At 40.6% G+C, this 20,908-nt stretch overlaps 1 protein-coding gene across 1 annotated transcript; it reads left to right on the top strand.

The window, feature by feature from the left end:
• Window positions 1-1,552: 1,552 nt before the first annotated feature.
• LOC122662970 (secreted RxLR effector protein 161-like) lies at window positions 1,553-2,035 on the top strand. The gene has a single exon (XM_043858678.1). The coding sequence runs from the start codon at window positions 1,553-1,555 to the stop codon at window positions 2,033-2,035; it is 483 nt and encodes a 160-aa protein (XP_043714613.1).
• Window positions 2,036-20,908: the final 18,873 nt, after the last annotated feature.

The following is a 20,908-nucleotide window of genomic DNA, read 5'->3' as shown; positions in this document are numbered from 1 at the left end:
AACTGGGGGGAAGTTTATATATATTCACTCCCACTTGGAGCAAATCAGAAACTATGATTTCAAGATCACGGAGTTTTCCCACTATAACTTGAAGATCATGAAATTGATCCATAATACAACACCCTATACACCTCAGCAAAATGGCATAGCTGAAAGAAAAAATAGGACACTTGTTGATATGGTAAATGCTATGTTATCAGGTACTAGTTTGCCAAATAATTTGTGAGGTGAGGCATTATTGACTGCATATCATATAAGTAATAGGATTCCTTTTAAGAAAATACAATCAAGTTCATATGAGTTATGGAAAGGAAGGAAGCCTAACATTAGATATTTTAAAGTGTGGCGGTGCTTAGCCTTTTATAGAATACCAGATCCTAAAAGAACAAAATTAGGTCTAGAGCACTTAAAAGTGTGTTCATGGGATATGCTGAAAATTCAAAAGCATATAGACTTTTGGATCTGGATTCTAACATAATTGTTGAATCAAGAGATGGGGAATTTATAGAGAATAAATTCATCAATGAATCAAAATCTGAAGAGATACCTATTCAGATACCATCTTCTATTTTGGAGTCTAGAGGTTACACAACGTGAAAACTCAACCATCTCTTAGTTTGAAAAGAGATTCGAGTGTGATTAGTGAACCCAAAAGAAGTCAAAGAGTTATAAAAGAAAAGGACTTAGGTCCCGATTTTAATTCCTCACAAGTTCTTATTTTTCTTGTGGAAGGGAATAGGGAAGTTGTTCTAAATGAAATACCAATAGTATTCAGTTTAGAAGATGATCCTAAACATATAGTGAGGCTTTGTGTTCAAGGGATTCAACTTTCTGGAGAAAGGTTATAAATGATGAGATGGATTCCATAATGTCTAATGGCACATGGATGCTAGTTAAATTACCTCAAGGATCTAAACCCATAGGCTGTAAGTGGGTATTTCGAAAGAAATTGAATACAGATGGATCTGTCCAAAAGTTTAAGGCAAGGCTAGTTGCTAAAAGTTTTAAACAAAAGGAAGGCATTGACTATTTTGATACATATGCACCTGTTGCTAGAATAACGTCCATTAGAGTGTTATTTGCCTTAGCTTCATTATATGACTTATGTGTTCATCAGATGGATGTTAAAATAATATTTTTAAACGGTGATTTAGATGAAGAAGTCTATATGGAACAACCCGAGGGTTTTGTTCTACCTGAAAATAATAAGAAAGTCTGTAAATTAGTTAAGTCACTGTATGACATAAAACAAGCGTCAAAACAATAGCATGAAAAATTTGATCAAGTAATTTTGTCAAATGGTTTTAAGCATAACAGTGTAGACAAATGCATATATTCTAAGTTTATAGACAAATATGGTGTAATTATATGCCTCTATGTCGATGATATGCTTATTTTTTGAACTAACTTAGTTGGTGTACTTGAAACTAAAAAGTATCTTACTTCAAAATTTGAAGTGAAAGATTTAAATGAAGTGGATACTATTTTAGGAATTAAAGTAAAGAAACATAGTGAAGGATTTGCTTTATGTTAGTCACATTATATTCAGAAAATGATAGAGAAATTTAAGTTTCTTGACATAAAAGAAGCAAGCTCTCCTTATGATTCTAGTTCTAAAACAAGTGAGCATTCTGGTAGGGTTGTGGCACAGCTTGAGTGTGCTAGTGCAACTAGAAGCCTAATGTACGCAATGCATTGTACAAGACTTGATATAGCTTTTGCTGTTTGGAAACTTTCGAGGTACACTAGTAATCCTAGTGTGGATCACTGGAAAACCATTGGTCGAGTTTTTAGATATCTTAAGAAGACTATGAACTTTGGTTTGTTTTATAGAAACTTTTCAGCAGTGTTAGAGAGATACTCGGATGCTAGTTGGATCACTAGTAGAGGTAATAATAAGTCCACATCTGGATGGATTTTTACACTAGCTAGTGGAGCCATATCTTGGGCTTCAAAGAAGCAAACTTGTATCTCACATTCAACCATGGAGTCTGAATTTATATCTTTGGGAGCAGCAGGAAAAGAAGCAGAATGACTTGAAAATATGTTACTGGATATAAAGTTGTGGCCACAACCGATGCCAGCTATTTTTCTGTACTGTGATAATGAAACCACTATGTCTAATGGTTATAGTAAGATCTACAACAGAAAGTCTAGACATATAAACTAAAACATGAATATGTTAGACAATTGATCCGAGATAGTATAGTTATCATTCTGTATGTGAAGTCTAACAATAATTTAGCGGATCCTTTTACGATAAGCCTACCTAGGGAGCTTGTAGAAGGTACATCTAAAGGAATGGAGCTGAAACCCTTATAGTCACCAGTAGTGGGAACCCAACTTTATGAATAAGGTTTAATGGGTAATAACAAGCTATTGCTAAGTGATTGTAAAAACAACATTAAAATTAATAGCCCAAAAGATGTTAATGTTAACACTTATGAGTTGAGGATAACTTCTATGAAGTTTTAATAAGGTTTTTGTAAAGTAAGAGTATCTACAATAACAGAGATACTAAACATGAACCTACCTATATGAATACTGAAATGGAGCCGTTTCTAAACAAGAATTTAGGGTTTATTCTTGTAAGTGTTCATGAATTCAGGATAGAGCATAGGGCCGTAAGAGTGCTATTATGTTAAAGATTTTGACATAGAATCAATCATAGTTGTGTGTGTAGTATTTTCGATTTTAATATTTGTAAGAATTGGTTTAATGCTAAGTCAATCACATTCTACATTACAACTCTGAAATATTTACATTAATTAAAGGTTTAATGCCAAACCAACCTTTTCGTATACATAACTATGTAGTTAGAGATATTAAGATGTTTATTACAATCTAGTGGGGGATTGTTAGATAAATTGTAATAAAATGAGAGATTAAATAAATACTTTGTTATTTTGGGAAAAGTGCTTTAGTCCCACATCGGAAAACTATAAGAGTTATAAATGGTATTTATTATATTACCTTCTTTATCTCTTGAATTAAACCGAAAAAGGGAGACATTCTACGGTGTATATGCGAGGACAGTGTAGCTGTTCGCACATGCACACGCACACGCGCACGCGTGGGCAGTGGGCTGTAGAGGTGTTAGTGGCGTATGCACGCACGCACTTAGCACTTTACACGCTTGCATTGCGATGCAAGCGATCTGATCTGGTACATTGATTTTTTAAAATGATCAGATCCATCGGATTAGAAGATCCTACGGTCACGTTTGATAGGATATGACTGTTGTGAATAGGTTCATCTCTGGTTTAATCTGGACCGTTAGATTGGATGGCAATCGATCTAATGGTCTAAACACAAAATGAATAGATATGTCTATTCAGAAGAGGTGCTCCACTTCTATAAAATAGAAGTGCTGTGTTTAAACGAAATATCTCTCTCTCTTGCAATTCAGTATCTCTAAAAGGTATTCTATGTTTTAATTTTTATTGCTTTGTTGATTCCTGAAGGTGAATTTGTCGTGTGGGGCAAATATCTCCTTTAAGATAGCGAGATCGCGTTCAAAGTAGTTTGAAGTTTCCTTCTTCAAACAGAGTTTATATATATATATATATATATAAGTATTCAAGACTAATTATAATGTCCATACTGTCCCAACTCTTCTGTGAAGTCAGTCAAGCCTTTCCCAACTTCAACCCGTGATATCATTTGTTCCAACCTGAGGCATGTGATTTTACCCTATCAAATCATGCATACAAATTCAACCATCAAATTGTTCCAAAATTCTCTGGTCGGACACAACAATGCCTATTTCAACCTCAGACATAAGGTTTCAAAAGATCCAACCCAAAACATCTGATTTGTTCCACCCAAACCAAGGGTACATCCATCCATTACAATTAAAAGATCCTAAAAGTTTGCAAATGTTCACCAAATCAACTAATCAAAGAAAGAAAAGAAAATGCATGAAAAGCCAAAAGGAAATAGTTCAACATCCCAATCCATCAAAAGACAGGAAAGTAAGAGGACTGATTCAAAATAACTTCAGAGAACTGCAGGAGAAGGACTGAGCTAGGCATGTGCACCACCACCACCGCGACCCAAGAAGGCGTTGAGATCAACCATCCCTCGCTCTATGCTCTCTAGATGCCAAGCCTGATCGGAGAATTGCTTCTTGACATTGTCGAAGCCATCCGCCATCCTCAAATTCGGTCGCCGAATAGCCATCATGATGTCACTGCCTCCTCTAGGTGCACCCAAAGTACCTGCTGCAGATGGTCCACAACCCATTAACTCCAAGTCATCATCACTGTCGTTCTCACCCTCCTCCCTGGCCTCTCTGCCATCTCCGTACTGTACCTGCTCCCCTGCACTGTCGTAATCATAATATAAATTCATCTTCTGCAGTGCATTGAACCCAATAGGTCCCTCAGTGCATGTTCCCTTGGGTTCACGGTCCAGATCAATCCCAAGGAATAAAAAAATCCTAGTGAGCAGTCAACCATAGGGTAGAGTGTTGTTTCGGGTAGGATTCATCATCGCGTGGGCCATGTGCTGTATGACCATGTGAGGCAGATAGATGGGCTGGCCAATGTATAGAGAATGGGCCAGAACCGTAGACATCAGAGGAGGAAGAGTACTGTGTCCCTTAGAAGGACCCAGATTGGTCTTGGCTATAAAAATCAGAACACGCATTGAAGGAGGAAAATTGGAAAGATCTTCATTTTCCTCGAACCTGTCATTGGAAAGAACCTTAAACAATTTTCGTCTCTCATCTGGAGAAAGACACTTGTCCAGATGACTGCTTGGAGGATAATATACCCTCTCACCTTCTGAGGATACATTGAGAAGAACCCCCAGCTCCACGGCGTTGAAGCTAATGACCACTCCCTTTACATAGGAAGTCAACCTGGAGTCGTCGTCATCCTCTTGGACCATTACCAGATTTACATAGAACTGACCAGAGTGGGATAGTAGAAGTCTGGCTGAGCGAGCATGTCGGTCCACCACAGTCTATCAAACCTGGCCCTCACCTTGTAGGCCAAAAGCTCTTCCACTGTTACATCTCTCTCTACAAGAATCTTCCTATTAAAGAGATGCTCCCTGTGCATCCCTTCGGTCTTCTCGGAGGTAAAATGGTTCACGTTGTAAGCCGTAGGGGCGGAAGCTACAATGGATAAATCTCTCATTCTTTTTGGGCCTATGATCAGATTTCCTACACATAAGGCACAAATCAAAGAAGGGCGATAAATGTAAGCCAAATTGGAATGATGGCATATGATTGGCAAATAAATTATAGGAGAAGAATGTTTAAATGATATGGGAATGACTTGAAGAAAAGGGCTATACATGATGAAGAAAATCAAAATATACACATGTAAATGATGAGAATATGGAATATGGATACCATTGGAGATATGTTGAGGAGGAAAGGAACAAGATCAATTCACATATTAAGCCTACATGAGATTACTAGTGTCGAAATATGAGGTCAACATGAACGATGTATGTGCTCTTGAATATTATATATTTCAACAAATGTCAAACAAGTAAGATATTGAATGAGATACCCCAACAAGAGACAAGGACTATTTAATTGAGAAAAAGGGGACAAACCCCAAGAATTGTGCAAGTAATCCCATAAATAAGAGATGCATTGATGATACATCAAAGTAATGAATTACTTGGAGGATAGAGGATAGATTCCGAGGATTTTGTCAACAATCTTACAAACAAGAGAAGATGCTTGAAGATAAAACAATGAGATAAAATTCCTATGAGATTCTAGGGTACATAAAGAATTAAGCACAAACTTGAAGGGTTGTTCTAAAGCATTGAAGGATTGAGGTTTTACCTCAACTTAAAACTAGAATTGTCCAAGTAAATCCATTTACACTTGTCCATCATAGCAAACAATCTTCAAATGCTTGCAAGGGCTTTAAAATTTATGAGAAATACAAAGAACAAACAAGGAATCCAACCATGTAGTGCCATTAATTGATTAGGGCTTGATTCTAACCCAAGAACCCTAGCCTAAATAGATTTTGGCATGGATTTGGTGTGCATAATCATGAAAATGCAAAGAAAATCAAATCCTATCACAACCTAGGATTATCCATCTCAAATCCAAGAAGAAAAAGGAAGAGAATATGAAGAGATACAAGAAAAATCTTACAATGGAAGGAAGAAGAGAATGGGAAAGAAAAAGGAGAAAAGAAATCTTACCTTGAACAAGTTAGTGATGAATTTTGAGGCTTGAGATCACAAGAAAACCACCCAAGAGAGTACTCGTAGGTCCAAATGAAAACCCTGTCGAGCCCTCTCCCCTTACGGTTGTGTTTCCCTTCTTTGTAGCCAAATGAGTTTTTAAAACTTGCGGCTCTATTTTGTTAAAATTCCATGAACAGACGAACGAACGGAACCACTTATTGTGACTCCGCTCGCAAATCCGTCCTGCATAAAACTTGAAATTTTGGAATATTAGCCTAAGCTGATCAATGAGTGGATCCACATTCACGAGTCCGCCTGTAGATCCGTTTGATTCATTTCCTCTCGGTCTTTGACCCTTCTGAGAATGGATGAACGAACGGATTCATGTTCTGCATCCGCCCGGTCAGTTAGCTCTCTATTTTTGGTGGAGCCACAAATGGACCCGGAGTACTGATTCCGTCCATGAATCTGCTCGATTTCTTTTAAGATTTTGAGCCCAGATTTTGGAGGCCTTTTGATCCCACCCATGTATGATGAATTTATGCCTATACCCTAGGTTGGACACCCTGGTTATGTGACCCAATTGTGGGGACCACCTAAGCCTTGTCTAATGCCTCAAAATTGAAAGGGGTTAGGACTTATACCTGACTGGGCTAGCCAATGAGATGCCAGGCATCAGCATATGATTGTGACTCCCCTCCTATGCAAGAGAAGGAGAGTGACCTTGAAGGATGCAACCCCTTAGGCCCATTAGTGAGTGAACTTAAACCTATGTGGTATAGAAATCCTTATAGGGGTACATAGAATCCAACTCTTAGCCAGGCCAGAAAGAAGGAAGCTACTAGGCTTGTTTGGATAGGTTTAGTTGGACAAGCCATAAAAGCCACGGGTACTTGGAAATCATTCATGACACCTCAAGCTAGTGACAACTCTATTTGTACTTTACATGGTTCATCCAAACCTTGTATAGGCTCATAGAGGGAGTCCTATACCGTGACTCAGTTTCCAAGGAGACCTACTATACCGTACCTAAGAACTATTTGTTCCTATGGATTGACCTAGGTTACAGATATGTCCATAGGGATATGAATGTAATTATTAAATTATACCTATGATTGGTATGGAAATAATAATATAAATATATTTCTTGACCCTAGCGTGGGACTAGATTAGTTCCTCTGAACCACAAGTGTGACCTTGGTTTGACCTTATCATGGTAGCTAGTTTAAGCCCCAACCCTGGTCGACCAAACCTTAAGTTAATAGGGAATCAATTTAATAATAACCGGGTAGGTTAGTAATGGAACTTGCCTAAAGGAATTGACTCAGACCAAAACTAATAGAAGATTGTGTGGTTCTTGAAAGAGGACTAGTATGGACTTTTCCCTGTGGGATAACTGTGTGATAGGGTTAAAAATCGTGAAGGCTGAAAAACTGAAGGATGTAACAAGACCTTTTCCAACGATAGATATGAAGGGAGTAATGGGTCACCAAATGCGTTCCCTCCGTGCTGGGAGTGACACATATGGAGGTCCCATCAATATTCCAACTCATCCTGAAGTTGGGGTAGGTAATGAGATGACCCAAAGTGAAGGCATTCAGAATGTAAACCCTGTGCTGGGAACTAGGCAGGATAAGCCCTATAACCCAAGAGTAACTAGAATAGTGAAGGCCTAAGGGGTATCACTTGATCTGGAGGATCTAGGGAACTTCCTATTCCTTATGACTCAGTTTAGTGTAGAAGACTATGTGGTTATCTCTGGAATGTGGTATCTATTGACTCTTAACCTAATGGAACTTAGGGTTACTATGAACCACACCTTTGTGGTGATGAGACCCTAAATAAGAAGGTGAATTGTATAACCTAACCTGTTGTGTCAAATAGGCACTGCCTTACTTTGACCTGACCTTCGACTTAATCTAAGTAGTGGGCAACTAGACCTGTTGTTACACAACACGCCCTTACCCTTGAGACCTAGGTTGCCTCAAATTTTGAGGATGAAATTTTGAATAAGGTTGGGGGGATGTTACACCCGCACTCCAGATATACCCCTATACCCCGGGGTAGTTTAGACCTTTACGTAAGGGGCAATGCCACGGTGGCACTGGCTAACACCTATGACCTTGGACTTAAATTATTACTAAAAGTATTCCCTTGAAGCCCTGGAAGTGTGGGCCAAAGCCCTGCAACTTTTATTAAAGTTTGGGCCCTGACAGTAGCACTGGAGTCACGAACGGACTTACTCGCACTAAATCTGCTCAAGGATCCGTCCGTGCTATCATCTACATTTTTGGTTCCTTTTCCCATGGGACCAACATCCCCGTATCCCAGACATCCTAATTGAACCTTGGGACCATATGGACCCCTACCCTTACCATTAGATGGTTAGTTGAACTATAAGAATGGGCCCACAAGACATAACTTCAATGAATAATGGGTTTTATATACCCTAACCTAAACCAAACAGACCTTAGTGGATAATTAAGTCCTATGGACTTAGGGTGCACCCTAAACATGACCTAATGGACCTAATGGTTATGACTAAGGCCAAACAAGCCCTAAGACCTAACTAGAATCCATTTAAAGACCTAAGGGCCACTAAGTGTTCGGGGGTACCTAAACCAAACATGGCCTAAGGCCCATTTGACCCTTAAAAGGATAAGAGAATCCTTATTCTCTTATCTCACCCCCTCCCAAGTAAACCGTGGAGGAGCAGAGGCAAGGGAAGAAGGAGAAGGAAAGAAGTAGGAGAAGTAGAAGTAGGAGAGGAATAGGAGGGGAAGGGAAGAAGATGGGAGCTATGCCAAAATGGCTGGCTGCCCCACATCTCCTCCCAAGCTAGCCAGACCTAAGGGAGAAGAGATGGAGAGAGTGGCTGGAAGAAGGAAGCTCACCAAGGTAAGCTCCCTAAACCTAGCTCTCCCCCATTTCTCTTTGATTTTAATGGTTTCTTGAGCTAGGGCTAACCTAGGGTTCAATTGGGACTCAAGGTGAAGCTCAGCCCTTGTTGGGAGCATTAATGATGCTGACCTAGGCCTCTAAGTGCTACAATTGCAGCCATGGCTAATGAATCCCTATTTTGAACCTTGAAACCCAACCCTTGAACCAATGTGAGACCCAAACCTTGTAGGATTTTGGAATCCTTAAGGTGAGCTTAGGACCTAGTGACCCTAGGAAGGCTTAGACACCTCTCCCTTGTCCCTGAGAGCTTGGGGCACTCCAAGCTTCAAGCTGGAGAAAAATCCCTTTGAAATCTCAAAAGAGACTGCCGACTGATGAACAATCGGATCCACCAATCGTGGTACCGTCCATCAGTCCGCCTAGTATAAGCCTTGCGATTTGGTCTGAGCGGATGAAGGCACGGATTCACTCTGTTTGCCTCCGCCCGAGGCCTGTTGCACTCGGGTCTGTCTCAAGAAATTGAACGGATGTAGGGGCGGACCCAAGAAGCACATCCGCCCATAGATCCGCTCCCTTTTAGCTGTGTCTCAGGTGTCGAACAGAGGCATGATCGGATCCAAGTAAGAGGTTCCACTTGTGGGTCCGCTCACTCTATTTTACCTTTTGGCATAAACGAAGTTAGGGACGGACTCACCTGTATTGAAACCGTTCGTGAGTCCGCTTGTGCTGTCTTGGTTGAAATCTGATTTTAACCTTGAGGGCCTAGTATGGGACCCTTCTATGCATGCTTTAATGATTATTTTTGTATTCCTAGGCTACCCAACTCGATGGATAGCGGGGAGTCCAGGTGAGATTCATGTCAACCACACACGGTGATGCCCATGTTAGGTGAGTGGGTTCTGGGTGATTTGTTGGGATTGAATATATATTTATTATGAAATCCTAGGCATGCTATTATATATTTATAAGCATTGTGCGCATTGCATTATTCTCCAAAAGTGATCCATTATGAATGTGATAGCATGCTCACCATTGTATCGGGCTACGGTGCCGAGTGTGCCAGTACCAGAACCCAAATTTATTTAAATTATGAAAACTGTTGTATGTCATCCTGATCTATATGTGTCATACCGTGCTGGTACCCGGGTACTAGATGGAATGGGACGTTGATGCACTCGAAATACCTCTCGGGATGATAGGACCTGCATATAGTATATCTGTGGCTAGGATGCTTATTCCTTTATCCTACGACCCTTACCAACAGGGGTTTATGTGTTGGATAGTCTGAGCACCTGTGGTCTGTGGAGGTGGGAGAGGCCAAGACAGGGGTAGTGATGGCTATCGGGTTTACCACTGGGTGGTCATGATGGCTTCTACCGGCGCAAGTCCCCTCGTGATAATTGAGGTTTCACTGGGGCGATAGGATAAGTGACCCTCAGTGTCTCCCGAGTTATCATAGTAGCATATACTTGACTGATAGAATTGTGTGCTAGGTGGAAAATGAATCTAACATTGGCATGCATCATTCTGTTTGATATTGATTGTGTGATGTATGTGCATTCCCCTTTGCTCCCTCACTAGCTAGTGTAGCTAACCCCATTGTGCAACCCCTTTTTAGTTGTTATGCAGGAGGTACTACTTAGATGAGCACCGTTGGATGTGAATCAAGTGGAGTTGGTGACTGTGGTATGGATGTAGACGTACACCCAAGATTGGTTCCCTTGGGGCAATTTTTTATTATTTAATTTTCTATTTTCATTCCACAATCATGTATAAACTATGTGTTTAATTATAGGAGAGATTGAATGGTTATATTTATGAACAGTGTACTATGTGTTATCATTAGAGAATCGATGCTCTATAATTTCACATGATTTAAATCTAATTTTGCTTCCGCTAACTCTGTATTTGGAACGACTTATTCTATATTGGTACGTTCCTTTCTGTCATCATAATGAGATGACAGAGTGGATTGTGGCTCAGGACACTGTATCTGTGATCCTGGTAGGTAGTGGGATGACTTGGGTTGTCCCAGTCACCCCCTATGTGGCAGTATATATATTACATCGGGATGGGGGCATGACATATAGGGCTAGCATGGACAGGTTGATTGGCCAGATAGGTGCTCAAGCTTCTTCTTGCTTCCATGGGGAGACCCGTGGACCTTTTAGCTATGGATCTTTGGGCGGGTAGCTCTTATCCGATATGTCCATCTTAATCTTTGGGTGGATAGTTCTTACCCGTCGTATCCGTCATGGGTCTTCTGGTGAATAGTTCTTATCTGTCGACCCTCTTTAGTTGTCCTCCCTGGTGCCATGTGTCGTGGATCTATTGGGTGGTCATTTTATGGTATAACATAAAGCCCCCCACTCCTCCACTGTGGGGTGTGTTGGAGTAGAATATTTTATGGCGTGCTTTCTATGATATGGCGTTCTGCCATCTGGCAGTAGGTGCTAGCCCCAGGTTCTTTTTTTGAACCTATTTTGCAGCTTGGATGCCCCCCTTTTGAACTTATTTCTGAGTTGTGTGTCTCACTTATGGTACTTCTTCATTTGGGGGCCGATTTGGGGCAGTGTAGATTGTACTTGCCTTGTATTATGAAGCATAAATGCTCACGTCATTAAGGCGGGGAATGATTGTTCTTATTCTTTGACTCTGTTCTCATAAATGTTCATTCGTTTGAATCATCAGGGAGGCCTGGTGGTTTCACGTGGAGTAGCCACCCTCTTCAGTGAATCCTTATTAATGCCTTTTTTGGAAAATGTTGTCGTTTGTGATATTCAAGGCGTCATTTTTGGAGGCCCCTGATGGGGAATCGTCACATCTTAACTGAGTAGTTATTCCTTTTGTAGTTTTCTCAGGTGCGGGTCTTGTTCTCCTATCTGGGCCATCACTTGTTCTTTTCATCTTAATCATCATTTTTTGTTTATAGGGGTTGTCTCTTTGTTTCCGAGTCTTGTGTCTCTATGCCTTCCTATTCCTGTAGATGCCATGAATCCTATTCTAGCTATTTCCATTTTGGGTTATGGTGCCCATTATTCTGGCTTGGAGCTTCTTATTTTGATGTGGCATCGTTTGAGACATCTGCTTGCCTGGGGCAAGGTATTGCATGGTCAGCCCATGCTTGCCTTCCCTTCTTCATTTGAGGGTTGTACCTTTGTGCCCTCTCTTTCGGACTTTATCTTCAGATGGCATAGCAGCCTCAGACTTTATCTTCAGATGGTGTGTGGTGCCATAATCTATTGGTATGCCTAGGCTTGCATCCTCCTCTGGTTGTTCCATGGTGGCATCCGTGGATCACCTCTTTGGAGGGGGAGGAACCTTGTGTCTGGTTTCTTTATCCCAGGTGGACTCCCTGGCGATCATAGATACTCTAGGGGTTTATAGGCTCTAATGGGAACTCTTGAGGAGCTACCCTAGATGGCGTTTCTCTTAGGGGGTTGAGCCTAGACACATGGTGGGGTCGACTAACCAGGGGCTTTCACTATGATTCCCATTGGTTTTGGGTCAGCTGAGGAACAAACGCATCTTATCAGGGAAGGTTTAATCCTGGCCACTCTGAGTGCCAAGCTCCTTGAAGTGCTGGAGTAAATGTGAGCGCGTATTGAGGAGCGTTGAGGATGATTGTAAATCTGTTCATGATGCATGATGACCCATCTTCTTGTTAAGCTCAACTCTCTCTTTAGGATTGTTGTCGAAGGATTTTTAGAGTTCAAGGGCCCATTCTCCTTGGGTTTTGTGGTTCTAAATCTCAACCTTTGCGGTAACCGATGGATTGGTAGGAGCCACTAGGTTTTGCACTTTATCTTCCCTAGTGGGTGAGAGACTTTTGTTCTTCATCATGCTTTGTGCCCCTTTGTAATGTTGTATGGCCTGGAGCCTCTCTGTATTGTTGTATGGCCTTGAGCCTCTTTGTAATGTTGTATGGCCTCGAGCCTCTTTGTAATGTTGTATGGCTTTGAACATCTTTGTAATTATTGCTGCTGTATGGCATAATAAAAAGTCTCTTTCATCATATGGCTTATTTGTTGGTGATGCTTATTTTGTTTTGTTGCCTTACTGCTTCCTTCCCTTGGTTGGGACTATCTTCAGATTCCTTCTAGAGCTTCTTCTTTCTTTTTGGACTTTTTACCGGTTTGGTGGTAGTAACTTCTTTTTCCCTTCTAGTAGCTTAGTCTGATGTCGATGCTCAAGTATTTTGTTGAAGATGAGTTACTTTGCTTGTTACCTTCAGGTTTATTGCTTTCTGAGCGTGATGTGTTAGATTCTTCTAACTCTTTATCACACTTATATCCCCCCAGTCCCAAGCGAGGGTTTTGGGGTTATAGAAAATGAGCACAAAGTATCTATGCCTTGGACTATCCAATGCTTGGATTAGTGTTATCATTCTTCAAAATCTTACCCCCTCTACGCTCTACTGAGCGGAAGGATGCCTTAGACATCCAACGGTTGGCTGGGCATTGGTCTACATCAAAATCTTACCCCCTCTACTCTCTGTTGAGTGGAAGGGATTCCTTGGACATCCAGCGCTTGGTTGAGCGTTGGTCTCTGTCAAAATCTTGCCCCTCCACTCTGTCGAGCAGAGGGGGTGCCTTGTACATCAAACGCTTGGTTGAGCATTGGTCTTCATCAAAATCTTACCCCCTCCACTCTCTACCTAGCAGAGGGGATGCCTTAAACACCCAATGCTTGGCTGAGCGTTGGTCTTCTTCAAAATCTTACCCCCTCCACTCTCTGCCGAGTGGAAGGGATGCCTTGGACATCCAATGCTTGGCTAAGCGTTGGTCTTCATCAAAATTTTACTCCCTCCACTCTTGTGTTATATCCTCCATTGCATTATGCATAAGTCATCGGGTTTTGGGAGGGAGGAGTTATACCTATCACGTCGTGTGTCATTTGGTATGGCATGCCTTTGATGGATTGGCAGCTAATGTAATGCCACGTTTACTTTTTCGTCGCACAAAATCGTGGTACATCCCCAAAAGGTAGCTTATGTGTATGTGTCTTTTCGATTTCTTATCGCACTTTTTGAGGAGCATTAAATACCCCTTGATGAGTGCGGTCTTGGGTTTTTCTTAAAAACCCCCATTTTGTCTTCTATTCCCCCTTTTAGTCTCCTTTCTATCTTTCAATTTTCTACAGGCTTTATTCTCTTTAATCAGGTGCTGATTTGTCCGATTTTCCTTTCTTCTTCTTTCAAGCGCGCTTCTACCAGTAAGGCTTTCTTCCCTTTGGTCTTTCTTCTTTATTTTCCCTTTCTCTTCATCTTTCAGTCCTGATGTCTCCTGGTAAGGGTAAATCTTCACTGTGGAAGAGGACTGGGATGGGGAATGCTTCCCCTTCATCACAGCAAGTGTGCTTATTTGGCGGCATTTCAACTCCGGATCCTTCCCGTGAGGGGTTTTCCTCTTGTTGTGGTGGTGAGGCTTCTACCTCCGACCCTGCCCATGCTGCCCGTGAGGGTGGCTCTCTTCATCTTATGGGGGCACGTGCAGTGCCCTGTACTCCTTAGGGATATGAATGGTCAGAAGTAAGACCATCCCATCCTTGGGGTGCCCGTGGGTATAGTAGTATAATTATTGCGGCTAATTTGGACCATCTTAGGGCGAGATATCAGGTTCCCAACTCTATAGCCTTCAGGCTTCCTAGAGAAAGGAAGTTTTCTTGTGACCCTTCTGAGGGGGAGATTTACTCTATTGAAGACCATTTAATTGGTGGTTTTAGATTCCCTCTTCAGCCATTCTTTGGTGAACTTTTGGGGTACTATCACCTTTCTCTTCCTCAGCTTGTCCCTAATTCTTGTAAGATCATCCTTTCTTATATTACCATAATGAATAGTCTTGGTCTATCCCTCTCTCTTAATCTTTTCTTGAATCTTTTTCATATCAATCCGTATTCTGGTTCCTTGAGTCATTATATCCTCAACTAGTGTTTCGGGGTGATGTTACACCCATACCCCAAACCATACTAATTAAAGCTTATGAATGCTGTAGTGTAGTGTGGGAAGCTCCCTTTGCCGGTGAATTATTCAATTTGACAATCAAACCGACACATAAGATATACCACCCAAGAACGGGGGAGCCGGTACAAGAGAGATTTCTCAACAAAGAGTGGGGAAGGTTCGTTGGTCGTATGTTTGTGGATTATCCTCCTAATACTAGCCCTCGTAGTGAGGAGTACCGTAGGAGAAGCCCGGTGTCGTGCAACATCGATACTTGGTGCCTCTGTGAATTAATGCATTGAAATGAGGAAGTTATTCGGAGTGCCGGAAGAAGACTTTGACTAGGTGAGCATCGATACTAGAATTCCATGATTTTTATGTTTGTTGATGTGCCTAATCAATTAACCTCTTGATGCATTGTATGATTGATTTTTTGTATGATATATATATGCCCATTGATGTTCCCCATGTGTGAATGGACACCCTCGAGAAGACCCCACTCCAATTGGAGTCAAAACATACCAAATTTCTCTCAGCGGATCATGCCTGAGAAGCCAGCGGATGAAGTGCATGATCCGCTGGGTACATCCACTTGGAGTAAACCTACTCTGAATCGAGTGGCTTTGCTTTGTATTGCTTGGGCTTGAGCCTAGGGCTCCACCCTGGCTTGACATAGCTTACTTATGACCTAATACACTCAGCTAAACCCTAGGATGGACACTTTACACCCCCTTTGGAACCCCAAGTGTTTGAAACATATTTTGGAGCTTAAAACACCCCCAAACCAAACACACCCTAAGGCCCTTAGCTAAACTAAGCCAAAACCTTATCCCTCTCCTCATTTCTCTCATTTTCCAACCCTAGAGAAGAAAGAGAATGTGGAGAGCTAAGGGGGAGAAGAAAAGAAGGAAGAAGAAGGAGAACAAAGGGAGGATCCCAACCTCCATTTGAGCTGCCCTTGAGCTCACATCACTCACCCAGCCATCCATACAATCACCTTTTAACTTGGAGCTTGTGGAAGAGGTGGATTGGAGCTCAAACTCAGCTTAGAAGTTCACTCTCTTGCTGTCCTAGGCTGAATCTCATTGTAAGCCATCACTTCCACTTGATTTCTATGCTAACCTTATAGATTTTAGGTAATGGTTATCCAATCCATGTTCCAACTCTTGGGCTTTTCATTCTAAATGGTTTAATCATCTAATTGAATGCTAGAGACATCAATTGATACCTTGGGAGACCTATTCCCAGCCTTATGGCTTAGATGTCATGAAACCCCATCATTGAATCTCCATTTTTTGGGAATTTTAGTGTTAGAACCCAATCTCCTCTTAGGGGATCCAATATGGAACCAATCCCAAGTGTAATGGCATTCTTGGAGGCTAAGAATACTTCCCCACAGACCCCTTGTAGGCCCCATGGCCTTTGGTCAAGGATAGAATCGAGTTCAAGCCAAAACACTGCAGTTTTGGTCTAAGCGGACGATGTATCATCCGCTTAGAAAACATAGCATCGTCCGCTCTAAACATTGGGACTTATTGCCTGCATCATTCACTGGCCTATGGATGATACAACACAGTCCGCTGGCTATCATCTGCCCATGCTAATTTGACACTACTTTGGAGTCTTGACTCCGGATTGGACACCTAGGCCCTCTCTCACCTATTGTATGCTTGTGTATTGATATGTTAGGGTAACTTACACCTATGGCGAAGGGCGTGCACTGCACAGAACCCAAAATCTACCTATACTTCGATGATTGTGAGTGGATTGAACATTTGAACTATTTTATAGAATGTTTCTCATTAGGCATGTGACTAGGATATGCATGATGATGTGGTGTGATGACTATGCATGCTATCTCATTTCCTATTTATTATTGTCATGGAATGATTCGAAGGATAATGATATATAATCCTATTGCTAGATGATTCTAGGACTAAAATTCTATTTTGGAATTTATGTGAATGTTGGTATAAATGGAATGAAATGTGAATGTGTGTTAAGAATGAATTCGATGTGCCTTTAAAGACAAAGTTTAGTGATAGTTCCGATTTGAGCTTTTTCCATTAACCCTCACTGAGTCATTCAGAAGTGAGTGAAGGGGCACAAAAAAAGGCTCATGAATTTTCGTAAGGAATGGACACTGGACCAAGATGAAATGCGGGAATATCGGGATTGGCAGATTTGTATGATTGAAATAAGCCTCAACTCAACACGACTAGCAAATTCAAATTATAGTCTAAGGTGGATTTCTTCAAATTAGTGTAGTATAGTATGTGGGTTTTTCAGTAAAGACCCCGACGTATAAATATTGATTCTTTCTCACACGGGCGGATAATATTCACCCAGAACCCCATTGCGACTGCAATGCTATTCTTGAAGCAATAAAAACCTTAGGGCAAAAAAAGGGAATAGAAGTTAGGAATACGACACTTACTCTATAGGGGGGGCAGCCGGTGAGCTCAACCTCGAACCATCGTTATTAGTTCCTATTCTCTCCCTGCACGAACCTCAGTCCAATCAAAACTTTTGTTCGAAAGTAAGGGCTAGGGCCAGTTAGAACTCCCATTTCCCAATCGGAGGTTTGAGCTGCTATGACAAGCTTTTTTTTCGAATAGTGGGTATGGGGAACCCACCATACCAACACGATTGGCTGGTGTTGCTGATACCGGACCCGTAATAACCCCTATTGGAAGGGCAGGCTAGTCTTCATATGGCTCTGGGGATACGAGGCTTAATCCTACCATTGAAAGTTCGTATCCGTATTCGACGACGGAGAAAGAGCATTAGTTGCTGTTTTCACCCCACCTTTACGACCAAGGGATGAAATCTTTCTCCGAGCAGGGGGGCGTGATCCTGCCGATGAAACCTTTGTACCGAGGTTCGATTTGCTATGGTGAGATTGGGACAACCAACCTCTATTCGAGAAGGAGGGAATGGAGTTACGATTACCACTTCTATTGGGGTTGCCGCTGCCGATGTAATCAAAATGCCATGAGTGGGCGCCAGAATTGTGATTGCCATAAGAGTGTTATGAGGAGAATGATGTGAATAATGAATGATTATAACATGTATATGATGGATTGGAATAGGGTTTTGACCGATCGACCGGTATATCGGTATCACACCCATCGTATTATTATCTTGCGTGTGTGTGTAAGCTAGAGGGGGTAAGAGGATAGCTGGGCCATCGTGTTTAGCACTATGGACTTGACCTCTAGGTTACACATGCGTGTACCTTTGCATTGTAATAGTTGTTTGCTGGCTAGGTTATAATTCATCCAGTGCTACAACCCTTATCGACAGGGGTTTAGATGTCGGACAAGCCCATGGGTCCCGATCGTGTTTTCAGAGTAGCCCACCGTGAAGTTCAGGTGTCGACAGTAGTTCGGGCTGAACACCAGGACGGGATTTGTATTGGGGGTTTACGAATAATCCGGTGAGGGGTTCCGATTTCGTAGGCTTCCCTTGTAGCATGGGTTTGACATTGTTAGAATATCATCCGGTATATGACATTGCTTGCAAATGATGCTACCTGTGTTATAGTAGTACTAGACCCGTCTTAGAATCTCGTTGTTAGGGGAAAAATCAATGAATGCATTCATGCATCATTTATGATGAGCATACTTTAGCATGCATTATTATTATAACTAGTAATTTATGGTTGTGCATGGTTTAATCGCTCACTGGACTTGTGGAAGCTCATCCCTCGGAAATCTATGTTTTTAGATACAGACACAGTTGTAATACCCTGATTTTGGACTAGGGATAATTTGGTCTTTTTACCTAATATAGGATTAGGACAAGTTGAAGTGTAGGAACTTGGACTAGCTGGAGGAGCACACATGCATACATGGTAAGTAGTGTGCCCTAGTGTAACACCCTCATTTTGAGTTTATTCATGGCTTAAGTGTAGAATTAGGGTTTTATTTATAACATATATAATTTGATTTGGAAAATAATTCATAGTTAGTAACCTAGCCTAGTGCTTAGACATTTAATTCAATTTGTTAGAGGTCTAAGATTCTATTATTTAGAAATGCAATTAAATATTTTATTTTTTTTATAATTTTATAGGGCTTAGAAGGGGCTTCCATGATTCTAACTTGGGAGGTCTTAGATTTTACCTAGGGAAGTATTATGGATTGATAAGGAAAGGTGAGGTGATAATCTCCAATTGACTGAAAATTCAAACTTGGAGAAAGAAAGTCTTCATAAAATAAAATTCTAACAAAAAAAAGGGATTTTAGTTAAAATTAAATTACCTAATCTAAAATTTTAATTTAAAAATCTTAAGTCAAGATTCCTTTTAAAATATTTTCATTGGAGGACAAGTAAATAGATGTAGTTAGAAACAAAATTGGATTCTTCCCACCTTCTTTCTTGTTAGGATTAAATCCCCATAATTAAATCCCAATCCTCATTTCTTTTATCATAAATTTGAGAGAGAGAGAGAGAGAGAGAGAGAGAGAGAGGGAGAGAGGAAAATTCGTGGACTATAGAGAGGAAGATAAGAAGAAGAAGAGAGAAGAAGAAGAAGGAAGGAGAAGAAGGAGATTCGGATTGTGCAGAATCAGCAACTTGACATCCAATTTTGACCCTTTTTGAATCGAATTGGAAAAATCTTATTTCACGATAAAACGTAGCCTCATCTCTTATCTTTGCAACCAAACTTGAATCAGTCCCAAAAAAGTTCTGAGTAGAGAGATATCACTAATTTACTAAATGTAGGTCATTCTGTAAAAAATCTGTGTTTCCCAAATCCGAGTTTAAGCAATACCTCGATGCTGATTTCATCATTACCTTAATCATAGGACTCCATTAAAGTGATTCTGAATTGGGAAGAGATATACCAACATCATTGAAGCATTGATTTGAGGTTACTTATAGAAACCCTAGTTGCTTCGCACAAGGTGAGTAGATCTTCAACCATTATACTTGATATTTTTCTTACATATAAAAATTATTTTGAAACATTGTTTGCTTGCAAGGAATGGTGATTTTCTTATGATTTAATTCACATATGTGTGAGCAGAATTTTAATAATGTCATGTTTATAGACTAATGAATTCAATGCCTATTTGTTGATAGTATGATGAAGGTCTATGAATGATTCTTCATAATTATAACCTAATGCATGATATTTTTAGATGATGCATTTAAATCTGATTTTTTATTTGATTTATCGATTTATATTCTATTGGAATTGAAGATGCTTGATGACAACTTTGTGCGAAGATTTTGTCAAATCTTCTCGATTTATGTATTGCATTCTATGCCACGATATGTTGATGAAACTCTATTTATTTCTAAGTTTTTTTTTTTCTTTTACAACTCTTGATTAAACGTTTAGTATTTGGAATATAGGGAGTTGCAAATCCTAAGTTCTGGACTTGTTGTATAGCTTTATGTATAAGCATGGATGTTCTTTTCTGTTACCTTACCGACATAGGTTAAAGTGTTGGGGTAAAGATAAGTTGGCGGATTTTTGAGCTGCGGGCTTACCTTTATTGGAGCTATATGGACTACTAGAAAAAGGGAGATGATAAAAAACTCTCCAGGAGTGCTGGGGCAAGTTTGGTCACTAGTTTCTCCATTAGTTTTTTGATGTTGAGAGGGGAGAGTGGTGTTGTAGTTGATCATAGCTGGAGTTCATACGCCACTACCATTAGGGAGTGATGTGTTTGTTATTTTATGTTCTTTCGATATATCTTTGTTAATTGCTGTCATATATACTTTTCATTACAGTAGTGGTGATAAGCAAATTTGGTTATGATTATTTTGTTTTGTTTTATTTTTTGGATCTATATATACATATTATTGTATGTCTTTACATTTTGTATTACTTGTGCATATTTTTCACACCTGCATAGTTGTTGTGAATTTACTTGCTAAGCTTTT

Source organism: Telopea speciosissima, chromosome 5 (genome assembly GCF_018873765.1).
Source record: "Telopea speciosissima isolate NSW1024214 ecotype Mountain lineage chromosome 5, Tspe_v1, whole genome shotgun sequence".
In the NCBI taxonomy this organism is placed as follows: Eukaryota; Viridiplantae; Streptophyta; class Magnoliopsida; order Proteales; family Proteaceae; genus Telopea; species Telopea speciosissima.
The sequence above is the reverse complement of the archived record's forward strand: the minus strand, read 5'-3'. Positions and strand labels throughout refer to the sequence as shown.